This window comes from Biomphalaria glabrata, chromosome 3, assembly GCF_947242115.1.
Source record: "Biomphalaria glabrata chromosome 3, xgBioGlab47.1, whole genome shotgun sequence".
Lineage (NCBI taxonomy): Eukaryota > Metazoa > Mollusca > Gastropoda > Planorbidae > Biomphalaria > Biomphalaria glabrata.
Window position 1 is genome coordinate 11535476 of NC_074713.1, and position 17249 is coordinate 11552724.

The window sequence follows — 17249 nt, forward strand, 5'->3', positions numbered from 1 at the left end:
AGCTTGTCTCAAATTTAATAACTTTTGGACTCACTCTATGTCAGCAGAAATGTTAAAACATGGGGGGCAGTGCATTGTAAACAGAATGACTGAGCTCTTAAATCTCTGTTGGCGAATTTCTAAAGTGCCTGAGGACTGGCAAAAAAGGAAAGATTGTAAAACTTCCGAAAATGGGTAACTTGGCAGACTGCAACAACTGGAGGGCCATTACTCTCCTCTCTGTCCCGGGCAAAGTATTCAGCACTGTTCTGTTGAGACGGCTTCAAAAGTCTGTAGATGAGAGGCTTCCGAAGAGGCTGATCATGTGCAATGTAGATCTTCGTTCTTCGTTGAGTATCAACAGCTTCTAACGATCAGTTTCGTAGACTTTAAGAAAGCGTTTTGTAGTGTCCACCGAGAATCACTATGGAAAATAGTTAGAGAATACAGCATCCCAGAAAAATTCGTCCAGATCCTACGACACCTATTCAGTCTATCTAGTTGCTGCATTAAAACAGAAGAAGGAACAACCGAGTTTTTTAGCATCGAGACAGGTGTGAGCAGGGCCGGTCCTAACAATTGCGGGGCCCTATGCGAAACTGATTGCGCGGGGCCTAGTCTGGGTTGGAATAAGGATAATAAGTGAAAATTAAGATTTTGTATTAGAAAACAAATTGACTTTGAATTTTATTCAGTCTTTACTAAGTACAAAATTGCGATCAAATTAACTTTACTTTACGAACCTTGCAACCTATGGCATATTTATATGCCAGTGACTATAAAGGTAAATAAAGTATTGGAACTTCCAATTAAGGTGAAAATTTGCCCTATTATTACATTGTATTACATGAAAGCTGACATGCCTTTTTTCTTTTATCACGCGTAAGATTGGCGTTTCCCGCAATGAATGACATCCACAAATGATTTTAATATATTCAGGAGATTTCCAGGAATGTTCGTATATATTTTGCAATTTAATAATTACACCTAGAATTAGCGCGGGGCCTACGAAAGCGCGGGGCCCACTGCGACCGCATTGGTTGCAGTGGCCTAAGACCGGCCCTGGGTGTGAGACAGGGGTGCATCTTATCTCCCTTCTTCTTTCCCTAGCCATCGACTACATAATGAGGAGAGCTGTAATATACTAAATCAACTCATAACCTTAGAAACAAGGCTTTATTTCACTAAAACACGACTGACACACACAATAACACAGTACAGACTGGTCACGATTCACAGACTACAATAATGTAAACACGATTACAAATACTAGTACGATTACAAGCACGTTTAACACATAAGTCCAATTAACGATCACTCCATTCACCCCTCCTTTATTTCTTTCTGGGTCTTAGATTATAACCATGCGTAGGAAGGGAAGGATTCGGATGTGTCTCTGGCGTAGACTTTTCTACTCGTAAGTCGTAATTGTCCTGTACGGGACTCGAGTCAATATTGGCCTCTGGCATCGGGTGACTCGCCTGTGAATCACTGATGACTTCTGTCTGGTTGTACATCCCTGGGGTGGGACTCTGTGAATTACTGATAGTTTCAGGTACATTTCGACTCCCTGGTGAGAGATCCAATGAGTCAACGACCTCTTCAGGCAGAATACAGCTCTCAGGTTCGAGGAAGTCGTTCGTGGAACTTTCCTTCGGCGCCAGGTGCCTAAGTGACACATTCTCAACGCAATCGTCATCCCAACAGCAACATATGCATGTGAGACATGGAAGTCATCTGTCAAAATTGAGAAATGACTAAATGTGGCTCAACAAAAATGGCTGAGACGGATTTAAGGAGTCAGTTACACAGATCGAGTCTCAAACAAGGAAATCCTATGCCGAACTGTGAGTCGAACACTTAGTGAGGTTGTGACAGAGCGTTGCAAGAGAGGTTTGCGGGACATGTTCTCCGACAAAATGAATTACGCATACCAAGAGTTGCGATAACATGGAAGTCAATACGAAGAAAGCGCAAACAGGGACATCCTCGTATAACTTGGCACCACACCTTCATGGAGGACAGTGGACACCAGGTGGGAGAAGGCTTCAGACATTGCCAATGACAGATCTTTATAGAGACAGCTTGCCACCCAATGCACCGAACGGCACGGGAGGACCTAAGTCTAAGTAAGTAAATCAATGACTCACTTTAGTAAGATCTTCAAAAAATGTGATAGACGTCTAGTGTAAAGACGTGGACTATTGACTCAAATTACTCTGTGTTGAAAGCAGTGCAGAGTGCCAGCTTCTCGATTGGGATGCAATATTTTGGTCCTAATAACCAACTGGTCCGATTAACTTGATTCTACTGTATGATAGGATTTGTTTCGCCACTTTAGTATTCGGTCCGAATAAGCGGCTGATCCGATTAACCGGTAGTCCGATTAACGTGGTTCCACTGTAATTATAGGTCTATTTGAAAATCATAATTCACAATAGCAAGTTGTCTTTAAATAGTTAATCATGCTTAATCTTTTTGATGTATGGTATGTAACCTACTATAGCACGTACAGTGCGCTCTGATCACAATGCTCTTAAGCCATGCTCAATGTGCAGTGGTCCCCATGCTTCTATATCATGCGCCCTTATCTTATCTTACAGATTCAGACATTTCTTCAAAGAAAAAGATAATTAAGTCCTAACTGTGCCCACATGCTTATCTAGCCGTGCATGTCAAAGACTCAAAGTCTGCTAAGTCGTAGATTTCTAGTCTGATTCAGGCAGCCCGTTCCATGATGTAGGGAAGAAGGATTACTGTACGAAATGGTCCAAGCAAATGGAATAAAAACTGTGTCCAAGTTGGTAGGTGGTATGATTGATATCATACTACAGCCTACTCTATGCGTTCTTGTTTTTATGTTACTATAGCGTAATACAAAATATGAATATGTAGGCCTTCTATTGTGTAAAGAATATTTAAGATGCTAAACTGAAATAACGCACTTAGGTATAATACTTGACTATGTTTATCTTATCTTTCTTATTTAGTGATCGTATTTAATGTGGATGCCCAAGACAGAGGATGTTTCCAGAAAGTCCGAGGCTGCCACGAACATGCGCAATGCGTTGAGTTTGACAGGGGACCTTGCTGTGTATGTCTACAACCTTTCTATGGAAACGGAATCTCGTGTGTGAGAAGAGGTAACAATGTAACCAATTAAGAAATTCATTGATTTTTTGTATTGGTTCGAACATAAATTTACTTTTTAATAGTAGGATTAACGATCAGCAGCCGCCTTTGATGAAAAATAATGTGGGAATGGTGACAAATATAACAGAAATATGTGTCACAGGATGTGGTAAAGCTATCCAGAATATTTGTGAGAAAAGGTGACGAGTATAAATAGAATATAAAGAGGTGATGAATATAACCTAAAACTGTGTAAAAAGTAGTGTTAAATATATAATCTTTATTTGATTTGAGAGAGAGGATGGGGGGAACTCAAGAGAATCCATGATGGCTGAATGTCAGAGAAACCTTGAAAGAAAAAACGACTACCTCCCTTTAAGAACTACGCCACAAAGAACAGTAGTCTACAAAATGGAACGTTCGTATATTACGTAAGACCGAACAGATCGTAACAAAACTCAATGCCCCTCCTCCCCCACACACACACACCCGTAGAGTAACATTACAAAAACGTGCCAAACGATTTATTAACTATCATTTTCCCGATATTACAGTTTTAAATTTGTAATCATGGTATCAATAAGAATGACGGGAAAAGTACCGACTTATATCGGCGCTTCGAAGACGTATTCAGTTGTGTTTTTTTTTTTATTTTCAATACTGTACAATTACTGTACATATACATCGGGCACCATCGGAGAACCCGTGATGTTTAAAAAAACAACACAGGGCATATTTTTACAATATTATTTTTTTTTTAAACCCGTGGTAAGTGAAAGTAGGACTCGGGAATGTCAAGGGACCGCTGTGTCTGTGATAATAATAATAATCTCATTTGAGTATTTTTGTTTCGTTAAGGTAACAAATCTTTAGACCCCCCCTCCCCTCTGTAACAAATCATAGCAAATTGTATAACCCTCCCACTTAGCCGTTACGTAATATCCGAACGTCCCCTAATATATATCTAAATATCAAAAGTAATATCAAATGTTTGAACATACATCTTGGTACAGCAATGAAGAAGAAAAGCTTCAATTAATTATGTAGATTACATGCTTGCATTCATCCATCAGTTGGACATTGTATTATATTTTAAACATAGGGAAAGAATTGCACATATACAGTCTTATTTCTCAGTGCTGTAAAATTTATTTCCCTTTTTCTAGACCAAGCAAAACTAATTAATCACCATTAATTAATTGGTGACTTTTTTTTTTCATTGATTCATGGTTATGTAAATTTTAAACTTGATCTGAGAATAGGAATTGGGTGAAATAGCGTGGACAAAATTGCTAACCTGATAGACAGACGGAGTGAGTAAATATAAGCTTTGTAAAAATGAATTCTTCCTTTGGAAACGTTACTCCAGCATTTTGATTATTTAGGCTTACGTATTCAGCAGACGATGAGAATCCACCTTTATGTTTTGTCTCTTCTGACTTGCAGACGACCCCGCGAGATTCAATGGCATTGTAACGGGAACAGTGAACGGGATCAAACTGAACGCCTCTCGTCTGCACTCTTTTGTCACCCAGGAGGGAAGAGCCTATACAGCCATCTCAGGCGTGTCCCCTGACCTCGGTTCCGCCTTTGGGACTTTAACTTCCATAGGAGGAATATTTGCTTGGCTTTTTGCAGTGCCTATCAACCCTAAGGCCATGAATGGATACACTTTGACTGGTTAGTAAACATAGCTTTAACTCTTTCTCTCCTAACTGACGATACCAGCGTTGATTCCACCAGAATGTGGTAAATAATTTTGGAGAGAAAGAGTTAATGAGCAGTTATATTTCCATAGAAAAAATTCATTCTTTTCAACAATTGTGTAAATCTTTGCAACATTTGTGAACAGCAGAAATGAGTTAACCCTAAGGAGTTGTTGGTTATAAATATCTTTGTCGTTGCCAAATTATTATTTTTTAAATAGATGTCTGAATAATCTAAATTCTTAATTATAAATGTGTTGCTAAATTAATTTTTATTTGATATTTGTTAATTTCTGTAAATTGTTTATGATAAATGTGTCTTTTTCTCTTTGCGAAATGATTCTTTAACCCTTAAAACTTAAAACGCAGTGGTAGTTTAGCCTCTAAACATCAGAATTGTGTATGCACTCATTGTAAAACAGTTCAGCATTTTAGGGTTAAATTGATAAAAGATGTATGTCTCAATAGTGAATCGCTTGGATAATTACTAATTATTTAAAAAGATGAATTATTGAAGTTTTTACATACTGATGCCTGTAGTACTATGTTTACTTCTTCAAATTTCTAGAGAGAGAAATATATTTAGATTTATTTCTTTAGGGGGCAGGTTTAACAGGACAGCTCGAGTGACTTTCCAAAGAGTGGACGGCCAGGACTATGTTCTGAGAATTTACCAGGAATTCTTCAGCAATGTATCGGAAAATCACATCCGTGTGGACACCAAGCTTGAAGGCAAGATCCCTCAGTTCCCAGAACGGAGTGAGATTACGGCGGATGACTACAGAGAGAACTTCAAGAAAACTGCACCAGGTGTGATCCAGATAGACCAATATTTTATAAATATAAAACAGTAATAGCATGGAGAGTTTTTCAAGTTCTATGTGGCCTTTCCTAATATGACCTCAAAGATGTACTATTAGAGGACTTGCATTTTTCCAATAGACTCCCACTGGATCATAGATGATCAGGAAATTCCCCTCGTTTGGTTCATGTCCATTCTGTCTTGTTTGTTTCATGTTTCACTGACTTTCTTCTTATCTTATTCTTATCTTATCTATTACAGACGTTACTTAAAAAAAAATAATTACGTCCTAAGCATTTCATGTTTCAATCTAGTCATGCATGTTAATCAATGACTTAAACTCTGCTAAGTCATTGGATTTTCTGGCTGATTCAGGCAACCCATTCCATTCTCTAATGGCACTAGGGAAGAATGAGCACTTGTATGAATTAGTCACTTTCTCGTTCGTCCTTTCCTTTTTTCTTAGCTTGTTCTCGAGGCAATACAATTTTTATTTACTAACATAAGTGAATGTTTTTGTTCAAGTGTTTCTATAAACACACTAATAGTATTACAATACTAATACACTGGTCAGTAAAGACCACACCAGTGTTCTACTACACTCACCATAGTGACCTAATTGTAGTGCACCTGATTTCCATGTAAAGCTTAAGAAGTTTGATTCTAGAGGACGCCTCCGAAATGGGTGAACTGCTGGTCTTATCCAACTCTTAAAGTACTAAGATTTTCTCTTTGAATATGTGAATACGTCCCTTCTCTCTCTCTTAATCCTGTGTACTCCCAGGGGAGCATAGGGCCGCAACCACACCTCTCCACCGAACTCGGTTCTGAGCAGCTTTCTTCATCTGCTCCCATGTCATTCCAGTACCCTCAGCTTCACTGATGACTGACCTCTTCCAGGTTTGCTTTGGTCTGCCCACTTTCATCTTTCCTTGTGGGTTCCCAGTCAAGTACTTGCCTGTCCCTTGACAAAGGCCAATTTTTTTCCCTCTACTAAAACGTCCATTAAAATTCAAGAGCCTAGAACTATTAATTGTTTCTATCTATTTAATCAAGAGATGAGAGAGACACTGCAGTGCGGGACTCACTCATGAACTTTTCTGAGCTTATGATTGTATGTGTGTTCATGTTGTTTACGCCTATTATGAATCTCGTTTTGCTTCAGGCACCATCAAGTCTTTCGTGTCCAGGAACTACAAAGTGAACGGGCTCAGCTCACGTTACACCTGGGAGAATACGATCACCTATGAGGAGTGTGAGAAGGGGGATGAAGATGAGATTGGGGTGTACCCTGTGCAAGTGAGCAGGCACTTCATTAAGTACAACGCCACCGAACGGGTCATCAGATTCGTCATGTCTTCACAAGTTGGCTACACTGCAGGTAAAAGTAACCATATCCCTTTCAGACCTTGCTGATCTATAATGTTTAGGCTCATCTGTTTCTATGGGCCGACTGTTAGCGAGGGTGTCATGAGGCCATTTTGACGAATTTGGCGAGGCCAAGTTTGGGTAGGGAAGCGGACAATAAGTGAAATTTGAGAGTTTCTATTTGAAAATAAATTCGTGCATGCATTTTATTCATTCTTTACTACGTACAGAAATACTTTACGAGCCTTGTGTTTAGCGAAGTCATACAGTATATCATAATAATTATGTTTCCTACATAGATCACGCTCAACAGCAAGAATTACCAAACGTTTTAATCTATCTTTGAGAATTATTTACCTCAAGTAATTCTTCATTAGTTTGAGGTGCGAGAAACTTCTTTCACCAGATTACACAATTACGGCTGATGCATAATGCCGTTTTTTTTTATCGCACGTAGGATTGGCGTTTTCCATATTGAATGACACCCCAAAATGACAATTTTTGTCAATATATTTCCGGATATTTTAAGGACTTTTTCGTATATTTTGTAACTTCGGGAGATTTCCAGGAGCTCCTGGTAAATCGACAGGAGGGTGCGGGAAATCTGTTTTAAGTTATAAAATAGTTTAATTTAATAATTTATACACCTAGAATTAGCTCGGGTCCTATGAAAGTGCGGGGCCCACTGCGATCGCATAGCCTAAGGCCGGTCCTGCAAAATAGCGGAGTATGTTACGCCGCCGGTCGACTAGTATGTATTAATAAGTAATAGAACTTTTAAAATCTCTAATTTTATTCACATATTAATAGAAAAAAGAAGGCGCATCAATATATGCATGAAAATGCCATACGTGAGCTATTAATGATTAGCCTTAGAGTCGAGACTACTTTTCTTGCGAATTTAGGTCAATGATTGGCTCGCTTATACCACCCTCAATAAAAAGCAAGGTTTCTATCTGAGAATGCAAATTCGTTAAACTGTATTTTACAAGGTATATAAACCTTAAATACTCAGGATTAGAGAGCGATGCTCATGCAGATAATCTCATTTTCTTAAGATAACCGTGTTAAGTGTGGCCATCAGTGGTAAAATCACCCGTTTCAGGAACACTATGTGTGAATCGTAACAGGTTCCGAAGTGACAAAAAAAATTCCATATGGTACTCCCCCCCCCCCCCCCCCGGGGGGGATCCTGTTTTACTTCCCATTTGGACTATTTATCTCTTCTCGTAAACCTTTATAACAAAGGGACTGTAATGTTATTGACTATGGAAATATATATAGGCCTATACACACACACAGCATATACTTACACACAGCATATACACACACACATACATACGTACATACATAGATACATACAATGCCAAAAAGTGTTATAGTAGTGTGTGTGTGTATTGGGGGGCGGGGCGTAGTAATTCAGGCAGACGATAAGTCTAGCACTGATGGGTCCCCAAAGAAGTATTAGTGCCTACAACCCTAACGGGTATCCTCTCGTTCTATATTTAGTGATTTATGTAGGTCTTTGAATCACTCTTCCCCCCCCCCTCCCTTATTTTGCAGGTTTTGATCCCTGCAGCAATGGGTCCGTTTCCTGTGTTGCTAACTCTTATTGTGAGGCAGATGGAGACTCTTATAAGTGTGTCTGTAGAGCAGGTTTCATTGCCAGTGGTCAAACTTGTGAAGGTAAGTCCATTGATATCTATTTACCTGAATAGAAGCGGCCTCATCAGTACGCGTGGCCCAGAACGAGTGCTATACACGGCCCTTGGAGCCATAAGCGTAAACTATATATATATATATACCGTATCACATCCAGGCGAAACGGTATTTTGAAACTAAAAAAGTACTTCCATGGTAATTTGTATCATATAAATGCCGGTCAAAGGCTTTTAAACTATTGAGTAACAAGTTTATGACAATTGGTCTGGTTTCCAAAGACTTCTAATTTGTGTATGTGTGGATTAATATTTACTCAGCAGATAATTACTTTAAAAAGATTTTTAAAATTAAAATAGACAAAAATAAATAACTAAAAAAAGATTGGAGGATGTTATATTTATGTCCAGTTTCAAAATACGACTGTAAAACGTTGTTCATAAGTCTTGTAAAACTTTTTTTTTTTCTAAAAATTATAATACCCAGTGTCACGATTGTGTTTGAAGAGAGAGAGCTGTGTAGTATTTTCTCCACAATCTGACATATGCGGATTTTGAGATGCCATTAATATAGAGGATATCCTACGTGTCGATGACACTCAGTACACTGAGGTTCTGTCAAACCTAGCATGTAAAGTCTGTACTTGGCGGCCTGTGCGAAACGTCACAAAACTAGACAAATCGGACAGAAAGGCAACTACCAGTACAGTGCTGTGGAGCACTTTAGAGAGGACAAGAGACACAGAAAGTCTCTGGTCATCCACTGCACCCAGACTCTTCCCCGGACGTCTTGACCAAATCTTGCTTCTGGAAAAGGATGGGCTTTAGGGCGAGAGAGTGTGATCGACGTGTTGCGCGAATCCTCCTCACTTTAATCAAAATTTTCAGCGCAAGACACTAGTCATCCCCCCAAAATATAGTTTAAGCAACACTAGTAGGCTACACAATGAAACGACACAGTGTTAGATTTAACTTTCTTGAGCTTAATAAATACAGCGATTATATTATATATTATCTAAAAACAGGAACAAAACAATAATAATGATGAACAAAGAAATTAACCAACCTTGTACAATGTAGCGACCACCTTACTCTCTAATTTGAATTTAACTGAATTGATTAGCGACGCCGCGCTCCCAAAATATCCCTGTCCCCAGAATATTCTAGACTCACGCCAAACTCTCCAATAACCTTCACCTAGACCTTTTCCCCCGTCATTTGTGTTGTGGCCTGTGTGACCCGATATTAAGTACAGCTAACCTTTTACTGGTCATCTGACTAGCCGAGACCGTTCGTTAGAGAAGGGTTCACCACTGACCTGTGACGTCCCAAACCGTGAGCTGTGGAGACCAATAGCTCGTTGCCTGTTGTACAGGCCTGTGTCGTGACAACACGCTATTGGTCTAAAGTGCCTACAGGTTGTGACGTCGAAGGTCAGTGTTCAGGCCTTCTGTAACGATTTGTCTCGGAACAGCCTTGACCTCTCGACTCTCGTCAATTTGTAAGCCTCCATGCACTAAGGCTCCGTACTGGAATTAATCCCTTACAGCACGGTCCAGGTATCTGGCACTGTTCTGTAGGGTCTGCTTGTCTCCGTACAGAGCAAGACCCCCGCATGCACCAGTTCTGTTTCAAAGCTAGTTGTATCTTCGAATCAGTGTCGTAGCATCAAGGGCGCGAAGGGGTTCAATGAACCCGAGCCCACGACCCTTAGGTGCCCACAGTCTGTGGCGTCCCAACCATGGCGCAAAGGGATTTATTGACCAGTTGGGGCCCACATGAGCCCTTAGGGATGACACCAAACTGAAATGCATAATTGCACTTTCGTAAAGGCAATTAAAAAATATAACCTTAAAAGTCGTTTTTAGGGGGAGGGGGCCCACCTAAAGATTCTTGAACCCGGGCCCGCGGCTACCTTGCTACGCCGCTGCTTCGAATGTTTTTTCTGAGCACCCTGCAAATATCGTAGAGGATGTGTTCTACTGTCTCGAGTGAGACATGATTCTCTCGGATCCTTGCGAAGCAGGTTCCTATCAGGCAGTGCCCCTTGCGAAATCGTGCCAAAATTTGCTTGATTCTATCTGTCTAACTGCCATCATTCGTCCTTCCTGTTTGATTTGACCTCTCGCCCAGCCTACACACAAGAGTTTGACACCCCGATACTATTTGATATAATGCTAAGATATGAGAAAGTAAAAAAGGTGATTTTTTTTTAAAATGGTAAGTGTGACACTAAAGGATGTCACGTCACATCCAGTTTTAAGCAAGAGAAATGGGTGACCGGAGCAGGTTCGTCTAGCTCAGTGTAAGATCCTGGAAAAAGTCCTTTTCAAAAGTGTTGGTCGCAGGTATCATCTCTCGTTTCCCTCTGCAGACATTGACGAGTGTGAGCTGAATGCATGCCACGAGAACGCACGTTGCTACAACAGGCCCGGAAGTTACGAGTGTCGCTGTGATGAAGGATATGTAGGAGACGGACGAACATGCGTAGGTAAAACAAGAAGAAATGGATATTGTACATGACTACATACTTATTAAGATATAAGAGATTATAGATATTATATCATGCTCATCATTAAAAACATAATACATACAGAATGGCCACTCTTGGCGTTAAATTCCAGTGATCTGTAATTTAAATAAAATGTTTAGTGACTCAAAAAAGTCTCAACAGGGCGCATTTCATTGTTCCATATTCTAGGACAAATTCATACAAATGCTCCTTCTTCCCTAGTGCTGCTTTAGCTTGGGAGGGGGTGCCTGGGTGAACCAGGAAAACTGATGACTTGAAAGAATTTAGGTCTTTGAAGTAACGTCTGTATTTCATAAGATAAGACTCTACTCTAGATATAGACTTAGATCTAATCCTAATGTACTCATTTCATTTGACAAATCAGGCAATTGATCCAACTTATCGAACCCTCTTCTGACTAAAAATATCTATTAAATATTTCATCCTTGAGGTTTGAAAGACAGTTATCTTTAATCTTCTTTTCAATAGCCTACTTTTAGAAAAGATATGCATAAAACAGTGGGGAAGTGGGAAGCAAGTTCTGGGACTGGATCATATCGACACCCCTGACCTAATAGTCCATGCTTCTTGTATTAAAAATTTCTTTAGCTAGAAAGAAGGCTAGGCCTACTTTAAAACGCGTTTACAATATTAAAAAAAAATATTTAGACATTTTCAATTTGAATCGAGATTTAGCATCTAATTTATATTACACAAGACACAGACTTATTTTGTACAAAAATAACTAGATCTAAATCCGATTTTGTCTCAGCTAAAGCCCAGGTTTGCGGCCAAAATGTGTGTGACAGAAACGCTCGCTGTGCAACAGATAGCGAAAATAAGCGGAAATGTTTATGTAACCCAGGTTTCCATGGCAACGGACTGACCTGCAGTAGTAAGTTTTTAATGTTTATAAAGATCTAGATTATTTAAATATCAATAATAGGCCTAGACTCTATATACGTCTTAAATATCTCTTAAAAGTATAAAAAATGTTAATCTCTTAGTGTTCATGTTTCAGTATTACAGTATTTTTGTTCTATTAGGAGAACAGTCTAGTTTAGCTGCTTAGCATTAGGAGGTTTATATCTAAAAGTTTGATTTCAATATTTAAAAAAAATCTGGCCATTGTTCAACAAAGAAGCTGATGCACTGGCTTTCATTTGACTAATTTTGTTTTATTTTTTCTACACTGACAGCTGACTCTTGCAAAGAGGCAGATATTTGTGGAGATAATGCCAGATGTGTTTATGATGAATTCTTACAAAATTATGAATGTGAATGCCTGGATGAATTCAGTGGTGATGGTTTCACATGTCAACCATATCTAGGTACCGTAGCGTATCATCCGTATGTAACCACGGTAGACAAGTATATTATTATTAAATATTATAATATAAAAATAAATATAGTTATAAGACCGTCTAGTATAATATAATATTTATATTAATTATAGGCCTACTATTATAATATTATATTATTTACTATACTTATAGTTATACATATTAGTTATTACTAATAATAGCCTATGTCAAGTATCTCCTACTATAACTATGTGAGTATTGTGAGTGTATGTCATGTAAATCTACTCAGTATTAGTATATTATATTATATTACTAAAGATCTATATTAGAATCTATATCTTATCTTATCTTATATAATACAGACGTTACTTCAAAAAAGAAGATGATTACGTCCTACGCGTCATGCATTTAGTCATGCATATTAACCAATGACTTAAATTCTGCCAAGTCACTGGTTTTCCTGGCTAGCTCAGGCAACCCATTCCATGCTCTAATAGCACTAGGGAAGAAGGAGTATTTGTACAAATTTGTCCTAGCATATGGGACGAGGAATGTGCCTTTATCTTTGTGTCTTTCAGAGTATTTTATTAAATTTTGTTTTTGTATTTGAAGATTATGGTTCAGTGTTTTATGTATTATTGCTACTTTACTTTTGAGCCTTCTGTCCTGAAGGCTTTCTAAATTCTAAATCTATATAGTCTATTTTGTAGCTTAAACTAAATAATACTAATAACTAATTTGTATATCCGTCAAGACTTAGACTATCTTGGCTCAAGTAAATTAAAGATAGAGCTGATCAGGCTGGATATATGGATTATTTAGATCTAGTCCCAAGTTTTAAAGAGGCCTATCCGGCCCTATGCCACTTAAAATCTATTTATTATTACAAGACACATTTAAGGCTAATGATTTGATGGTGATGTTAAAATTCCAGGGAGACATTACTTTTGACTTGGGGATTTTAGTTCTCATATGAAGTTCTCTAGTTTATTCAACTTTTGATATGTCGATGTAATCAAATGTTACTTCAAAGTAGTGGAAATAGATGTCTACTGGGAAATAGATGTCTACTAGGAAATAGTGACAAAGAAAGATATGGGCATCAAAAAAAGCTTTGACCTCAGGTTTGGAAGAAAAGTAAGCCAAACTAAAAAGCATATGCCACATTTACCTGTGTTGTATGTGGACAGGAATATCTCTCCAGAATAGAGCTATACAGTCACTTGAAAAAGTGCTGTGTACCATAGTTAGTTGCTATACCACTGAAAGAGGCAAACAGAATACATTACAGATGTTCCTTTAAAAGAAAAATACTTTCTTTGTTTATCCTTGTGTATATCAAGTGTGCTTGTTGATTAGAGATTACTAAGTCATAGATTTTTCTGGCTGGTCAAAATAAGTATCTAGCTTCAATGATCATTCAGTGTACTACAGTAAATTGTACTTTGCCTACTATAAGGTCTCTCCTTTAATTAAAAAAAAATCCTGTTGACATCAGATTAGAATAATAAAATGTTTTATGACCTTATTTTTTACTTCTGTATCTAGTTGATTCATTAGTCATTTAAAACTTGTGGCTATAGCTAACAAAAAAAAATAATTGCTTTGCTTTTAGTTTAGATGTGTATTGAAAAAACTGATTTTTCATGTGTCTATAAAAACTCTATTGTTCTCACTCTCTCAGACAGTGGATGTCGAGATTGCAGCAGATTTGCAAGTTGTCAATATGACCCAGAGAGAAAGACTCAGAGATGTCAGTGTAATGAGGGGTATACAGGCAATGGAAAAGACTGCACACTAATTGGTTGGTTTATCATTCTCACTGTACAGCTTTTGCTTTTAGTAAATTTGTGTATCTTTGCTCAACTGTTAATATAACTGTAGAAAGTACAGAGATTAAACTCCAATTTAAATGCCTACATTTACTTTCACTGTAGTAATATTAATTCAACTTAATCCCATATAAGTATATGTAGTTTGATCATCTTAAATATAATTATTTGATTTAAAATGTTATTAAGCTCATTTTATGGTCCAACAGTTGCGCTGGACAGGGCATATATCCCATATGTGGGACAGACATATGCCAAAAGCATTTTTTTTGTTGAAAGGTGGTCAACGTAACAGAGGTGCCCCACGGAAACACTTAAAGACCAACTTAGACACCAACTTGCCTTAACTGACAGAAGAGAGGACCTGGTTGCATGTGGCTTCAGAATGAGACAATTAGGGGGTCACTTACAAAGGCCTGAGATACACTTTGAGACCAAAAGAAAATCCTGCTGCCTAGGACAGTCATAGACAGTGAAAAGAAAATCTGAATATACCACCAGCGGACAATAGTTATGCTTGCGCTGTATGTGACAAAATATGTAGGTCACAGCTGCGCCTGCGTAGCCATGAGAAATACTCCATTCCTAATTGAACTTGAAGACAAGCCTTATTATTATTAGGCTCAATCTGAGGTTTAAACCGAAAAAAATATACAACAAAGTATTGAACCTAACTGGCTATTGAAATTCGGAAATTGGTAACAGTTACAAAATCTACATTAACAATAAATGCTGTTCTATTGTAGTCTTTAATGCACAAATTGTAAAACAAATGTTTTTGAAGGATAATAAAGATATTGTTATTATTCTTGTTATCTATGTTGACTTTGATACACACAACATTAGATAACTGCGAGAATTGTCATCCTCACTATGGAAGATGTGCCTTCAACTTTGAAACCAATGACTATGAGTGCACCTGCATACGAGGATACCGCGGGGATGGAAAGAAATGTGAACGCAGAGATTGCAGAGAGGATGTGGGGATGTGTGATCCTGTGGGAGGACTCTGCTGGCTGGATGAAAAAAGGAATTTCAGCTTCTGTAGATGTAACCATGGCTACAGAGGTAGGGCTCATTGTTTTTTTTGTTTTGTTTTTCTAATTATATTTTATAGTTGTGGCTCTAAACCTGTGGGTTTTTCTCACCTGTGATCTGAGATCAAAAGATTGAGTTGATATGTATTGCAGTTTAATGTTAGAAATATTTTTAGATAGTGGATAACAAAATGAAAATGTTTAAAAATTTTTTTTTTATTTTACAAACTGTTTGCTGCAATGGTAGTCAGTGTTAGTGGTTGGATAGCTTCCAGGTTGTGTGGGTATACACTCCAGACTTTCGTTTCCATGGTCCTGGTGTCAAACCCTGCCTGCTCCCATCCCCTACCGTCCTTCTTGAGGTTTGGGCTAGGACGTAATTATCTTCATTTCTGATGGAATGTCCAAAACTTTTAAGTCAAGTCATATACTTATACTGCTATTTTCTATGTGTGGGTAATGTCATTCATACTATCAAATAAATATGTACTTTATCCTTAGTAGATTGGTTTGTTTTAGCACTCGACTCCGTTTAAGTTTTCAATCTTCTCAAATCTTAGGTTCTCAAGACTTAATTTTGAATAGTTCCTGTTCCTGTTTGAACACAAGAGTTGTATTTCTAGATTTTCATACTTATTTTGAATATATGTATTTATTGATTAAGACGATTAAGAGCTGCACATTAGTGCATTTGAAATTCCTTCAGGATTGTTACTGTTGTGTACCTTTGGGAGACTGACATAATAGACTAAGACTAAGACTAAGACTGCTTTATTGATCCTTACGGAAATTTGTTGTGATTACAAGGACTCGTTTCTCATATAAAGACAACACAACAGAAAAATACACATAAATACAACAGACAACATAAAGAGTTCATTCAGCGACTACACACAGGTATCTTGGTGCATTTCATGTTCCCTGATCAATGAGTGGCGGTGATAGAGTCTGACCGAGTGAGGTACGAACGAGTTTTTGTACCGCTCCGTTCTTGTTTTGATTGACAGCAGTCGCCCACTTCGCGACGACCTGGCGTAGTTCTGATGGAGCGGGTGGCCGTTGTCTTCCAAGATTTTTTCGATTTTTCTTAGGCACGTTTGTTCAAAAAGTTCCTTTAAATGTGGTAATGTTGTGAGTGTAATTTTTGATGCTTTTTTAATGATGTTTTCTAGACGTTGCAACAGTTTAGATGAGGCGTTGCCTTGCCAACAACTTATTCCGTATGTTAGCAGATTTTGTACAGTCGCGCCGTAAAATGTCTCAAGGATCTTCTTATTTAATTTAAAACTGTTGAGTTTGTATAGAAAAAAGAGTCGCTGGGCTGTTTTCTTTGTCAGAGTTCCAAGGTGGTCTTCCCATGAAAGCTTGTTGTTGATGATAATGCCTAGATATTTATATGCCTTTACTTGTTCTATAGATGTAGTGTTTATTTGCAGTTCACGTATAGTTTGTTTTTTCTTTCTAAAATCTATTATAAGTTCTTTAGTTTTTGTTACATTCAGTTCTAGAAAGTTGTCGGTGCACCAGTTTGTAAACTCTTCTATCGAGCTTCGATACTGAGTTTCGTCTCCTGAAATAAGACCGACTATGGCAGTATCATCAGCGAATTTAATGAGTTTAACTGAGTCATAGATGCTTCTTATGTCATTAGTGTAAAGAGTGTATAGCACAGGAGAAAGTACACAACCTTGTGGAGCACCCGTACATAGTACTCGAGTTGACGATTTGGTGTTGTTGACTTTAACATACTGGGGCCGTTGGGTTAAAAAGTTTAGAACCCATGCTTGCAAGTAAGGGCTTACATTTAAGTTACTCAGTTTGTTTATCATTAGATGTGGCTGTATGGTATTGAAAGCCGAGGAGAAATCTACGAAGAGGACTCGTGCATATGTTTTGGGTATATCGAGATGCTTATAAAG

General features: G+C 38.1%; 1 protein-coding gene across 3 annotated transcripts in view; it reads left to right on the top strand.

Moving 5' to 3' along the window:
- LOC106073348 (nidogen-2-like) overlaps positions 1–17249 on the top strand; it is a 59587-nt gene that overhangs the window by 31452 nt on the left and 10886 nt on the right. For all 3 annotated transcript variants that reach the window (XM_056023333.1, XM_056023332.1, XM_056023334.1), the window contains exons 7-16: positions 2970–3122; positions 4558–4791; positions 5418–5627; positions 6785–7000; positions 8551–8673; positions 11020–11136; positions 11930–12052; positions 12357–12488; positions 14146–14265; positions 15140–15361. In XM_056023333.1, the coding sequence (XP_055879308.1) occupies positions 2970–3122; positions 4558–4791; positions 5418–5627; positions 6785–7000; positions 8551–8673; positions 11020–11136; positions 11930–12052; positions 12357–12488; positions 14146–14265; positions 15140–15361 (1650 nt within the window). The remainder of the gene's footprint in view (positions 1–2969; positions 3123–4557; positions 4792–5417; positions 5628–6784; positions 7001–8550; positions 8674–11019; positions 11137–11929; positions 12053–12356; positions 12489–14145; positions 14266–15139; positions 15362–17249) is intronic.